This window comes from Myotis davidii, unplaced genomic scaffold (assembly GCF_000327345.1).
Source record: "Myotis davidii unplaced genomic scaffold, ASM32734v1 scaffold217, whole genome shotgun sequence".
NCBI lineage: Eukaryota > Metazoa > Chordata > Mammalia > Chiroptera > Vespertilionidae > Myotis > Myotis davidii.
Window position 1 is genome coordinate 6,271,631 of NW_006290034.1, and position 4,622 is coordinate 6,276,252.

A 4,622-nucleotide genomic window follows, 5' to 3' on the forward strand; every position below is an offset into this window, starting at 1 on the left:
GCGTTTTTCTCAATTTTATTCACTGGAAAAATAAAGTAAGTTTTAATGTCATTTTTCAAACTTGAAGCAAAATTTATTTCTGTTCTTTAATAAATAAGAAAATTTGGTCAGCTGTGTTGTTCTGTCCTGTGACCTTTCTATTTTGTATAAATTATTCAACTTAAAACATAGAACTGTATTCTCTTCCCCTCCTGATAGTTTTGTTGTTGTTGTCGTCATCACCCTGTCCCACCCTCCAAAGACATTTGTGTTCTTTGTATAGGATTGAGGGACCTGAGGGCCGCACTCACACACACACTCACACACACACTAAAAAGATGCAGTTCTTGGCCCAGCCGGCATGGCTCAGTGGTTGAGCATTGACCTATGAACCAGAAGGTCCCAGTTAGATTCCCGGTCAGGGCGCATGGCTGGGTCCCCAGTGTGGGGCATGCAGGAGGCAGCTGATCAATGATCCTCATCACTGATGTTTCTCTCTATCCCTCTCCCTTCCTCTCTGGAATCACAAAAAATAAAAATTAAAAAATGCAATTCTTGAAAAAATGCTTCTGAATGTTCCCCATCCCTTCCACTGTTTCAGCCGAAGGTAGGAGAGGTGTGGAGGGAAAGTGGACTAGGTGACCCCTAAACTTCGGACTCTACGGTTCTCTTTTCTCCAGAGAAAAAAATGTCACTGCGGGATCCCTCCACCTTTAGCTGGAGGGTTGAACTGGGCTTCCCGAAATAGCAAGTAGGAAGTAGGATGTCGAAAACAGCTTCCAAACCAGGTGGTGGGTGGACAGGCCTATTTATGGACACCTGGCTCCTGCTCACTGACATTGCCGCCCTCCCTGACCCCGGACCACAAATTCCTCCCTCTGGCTCAGCCCTTCCTCCCAGGAACCTGGAGAGCTCGCCTGCCCCGTCCCAGCGCTGTGGCCAGTGCACCTGTGTCCCTGACCCCTCCTGGGGAAGTGGAGCTGCTGACCCCTAGAGCTCGGCCACCAGCACAGCCCCAGTTCTGGGCCAGCACCAGGTCCCCTACTTGCGGGTCCCATTTATTCTCACATCTATTCCTGTCTCTGCTCCTCCCCCAAGAGTGGAAGTCAAAGATACACATAGAAACCACAGGAAGTTTTCATTTTATTCTTATCCCGTGTCCACAGACCTTTTTACGTGGCAAGCCGGAGCCTTTGGGCCACAGCTGCTTTCTCTGGAGGATTTTGTAATAGTGGTTCCTGGGACCGGGCAGTTCTAGCAACTCCTACATCTCCATGACACCTGTGCTGTTCCGCTGTGTCCCCCTGCACAAGGTGAGCCCTGCTCCGTGAGCACAGAGGCCAAATCTTCCGAAGCCTTGAGAAAGCAGATTCCAGGGATCCCAAACTCGAGACACCAGCTCGAAGCAAGACCGGGTTCCCAGGACTCGGGAGAAGACGGGGTCCCGGGGCTGAGAGCTTCGCTGACCCTGCCCTGTTGGCAGGGGCCAAAGTCCAAAACTGGCCTGGAGGTCTAGTCACTCCCGCTCACCACAGTTCTCATTTCACAGGCTTCCCCTTTGATTTCTTCTGTTTCTTCTGTTCTTCGTATTCACGTATTTTCCGTTGGAAATAGCCTGTGGGTTCAGAAGCAGGTGTTAGAGGATGTGACCTGGCTGGGCAGACGGATGAGCTCAGGGGTGAGGATCAGAAATACCCTCTCTGGCCTGGCTGGTGTGGCTCAGTGGTTGAGCATTGACCTATGAACCAGGAGGTCATGGTTTGATTGCCGGTCAGGGCACATGCCCAGGTGGCGGGCTCTATCCCCGGTGGGCGGTGTGCAGGAGGCAGCTGATCTATGATTCTCATCATTGATGTTTCTCTCCCTTCCTCTCTGAAATCAATTTTTTTAAAAATTTTTAAAGGAAAAAGAAAATCCCGTCTGCTCCCCATACCCCCACTAAACCCACCTTCTCGTTGGGGAATTCCCACACCCTCACAGGCCTCTGGAGACCCCGTATTCCATTAGCCTCCAAAGGGGCTACAAAGAATAATTAGCTCCAGACTCAGAGCAAAGGGCCTCCTGCCCTGATGAACAGAGCGACTTCTGCAAAGTGCCAGCCCGGGGCATTTCCTGAGGCTGTGAGTTCTTTCTTTCCAAACAGCTGATGAGATCCCAGCTGTCCTGGGGCCTCTGGAGGGAAGTGCCCTTTCCTCCCCTCAACCCAGGGCCAGGGGAGTGATCCCGCAGGCCTAGGGGGTAGAGGCGCTGGCTGCCTACCTGCAGGAGGGTTCTTGCTCTTCTCAGCTTCCTGGATGAAAAGCGAGAAGAGCTGTGTCTTCACAAACTTCTTCACGAACCGGCGGTTGGCCTTGGAGGGCAGAGCCTTGTAGAAGGCCCGTTCTTGGAAGCGGCCTTGCCCGCTGGCCTCCCACCTGATGTAGGAAGCGTAGTGGCCGACGGTCTTGACAAAGAACTGCACGAATGGGCCTGACACATGCTCGTTGATTTGTTCTGGAGCTGCGGGGGACACGGAGATGCCACTCAGGGAGGAGCCAAAGGATGAAACGGCCCAAAAAAGTGGGGGTGGGGCGGGGGTCATAATTACTGACGGACTCCTTAAGGTGGGAGGCTGGGTATGGGTTCTCTACCATTGCTTAGGAAGAATAAAATCTCTGACTCGCCCCGGGATCCAGGCCTCAGGGACTGGCCCAGGCCTGCAGAGCAGGTTCATTTTAGTTCTGGAAGGGGAGGGTTGGGACCATGCCCTCAGGGGCCTTGGAGAACCCCACAATAAGAGGGGCCTGGGACTTACTCTGTTGCTCATCGATCCCCTGACCGAGAGACTCCAAGATGTCATCCTGAAGCTTGGGAGGTAGGATGTCTTTTTCGTCACCGACCTAGTCGAGGACAGAGTCGGGGAGGAGGTGTGAGTGGGGTGTTGGCAGAGAGGACGGTGTGTCTGCACCCCCACTCACCCCCAAATTAATAATCGGCCACATAGGTGAGAAACAACACAAGCCGTTTCTTGGTCTTTCAGCTGGACTCAGTGTTAGCAAGTCTCCTCTCCACCCCTGTGGTTCCTGGTTGACACCCCTGCTCTGAGGCACCAACACTAATTGCCTGGCCCCAAGGTCGGTCACCTGCGATTTTCGTGTGTCATGGGCCCCTGAGAGGGGAGGGGTCTTCTTAGCAGGGGTTCTCGCTCAACATGGACGAGCGAGCATGGATGAGACGGGACGGGAGTGATGGAGTTGGTGGTGGGCCTGCAGGGGGTCTGAACCCAGATACTCACTGACATTAAGAAGGTTCCTTCACAAAGATTCACCAGCAGGACCTGCAATAAACACAGAATGGCTTTATCTCTTCCCCCGTCATCACAGACGTCCGGAGGCCCCGCCACCTCCATTTCAGCCCAAGTAGCATCTTCAATGCTCGTTTCGGTCTGACACTCCCTTCTCCCCACTCCCATTTGGAAACCTCAGTTCCTTTCCCGGGGAAAGGGTGTGAGGGTCTAGGCCGGTGATGGCGAACCTTTTGAGCTCAGCGTGTCAACATTTTGAAAAACCCTAACTTAACTCTGGTGCTGTGTCACATATAGAAATTTTTTGATATTTGCAACCATAGTAAAACAAAGACTTATATTTTTGACATTTATTTGATATATTTAAATGCCATTTAACAAAGAAAAATCAACCAAAAAAATGAGTTCACGTGTCACCTCTGACACGCGTGTCATAGGTTCGCCATCACTGGGCTAGGAAGAGGGATGGGAGAGAGCTGAGCTAGAAGGGGACACAAGATCAGGAAACATAGCCAGTCACTCCCTTCATGAAGCCCTGGGCAGACTAACTGCTTCTAAATATGGAACATGTAGAACAAGGTAAGTGCTTTGCACGTGTGTCACATGTAATCCTCCCAACAGTCCTGGGGGGGCATGTACTGACCCAACTCACAGAAGCTGCCTGAGGTCCTACGGCTAAACAAACAGCAGAGCCAGAGCACACGCCTCCAGTGCCCCGGCCTCAGGACTGCACCCCGGTCCCCACACTCGCCTTCAGCTCCCTCCCCCTGGTCAGCTTAGGACAGGATGGGCATCATTTCACCTCTCCATTCTTGCAACAGCCTAAAAACTCCCTCGGAGCTTCGGGAAACAGCGAGAGAAGGAAATGAGCACAGGGTCAACAGGAAGACACAAGGAAAGGCAGTGAGGAGACCACGTGCCTGCAGACTGCAGGTGAGACAAGCACGGGCTGGAACTAGGGGGCCTGGGATTCGGGGGCCCTGAGCTCCGGTACCAGCTCCATCACCCGCCCGAGGGGCCTTCCGTGTAGACCAGACAACACAAACAGACATCTCACTGGTTGGATTCCAACCTGCAGATCTGCCTCTTGGATCCTCAGCGCGTTCTCAAATAACTGAATTCACTGCCAATGTTTACATTGGAACCTTTCACATAAAATTTGGATTGGGGGTTTCTCCTCAAAAGTCGGGAGTCTATGCCCTGGCCGGTGTGGCTCCGGTGGTTGGGCATCATCCCGTGCACCCAGAGGCTGCCGGTTAGACTCCCGGTCAGGGCACACGCACAGGAGGCAGTCGATTGTTATTAAACTCTCACATCGATGTTTCTCTCTTTCCCGCTCCTCTCCTCTTTCTCTAAAAAT

At 52.5% G+C, this 4,622-nt stretch overlaps 1 protein-coding gene across 1 annotated transcript in view; it reads right to left on the reverse strand.

Annotated features, from left to right (window-relative positions):
- Positions 1-1,102: 1,102 nt before the first annotated feature.
- DENND2D (DENN/MADD domain containing 2D) overlaps positions 1,103-4,622 on the reverse strand; it is a 24,239-nt gene continuing 20,719 nt past the window's right edge. The window contains exons 10-13 of the mRNA XM_015563527.1: positions 3,254-3,295; positions 2,774-2,858; positions 2,239-2,478; positions 1,103-1,594 (exon numbers count right to left, since the gene is read on the reverse strand). Of these exons, the coding sequence (XP_015419013.1) occupies positions 1,518-1,594; positions 2,239-2,478; positions 2,774-2,858; positions 3,254-3,295 (444 nt within the window). The 3' untranslated portion in view covers positions 1,103-1,517. The remainder of the gene's footprint in view (positions 1,595-2,238; positions 2,479-2,773; positions 2,859-3,253; positions 3,296-4,622) is intronic.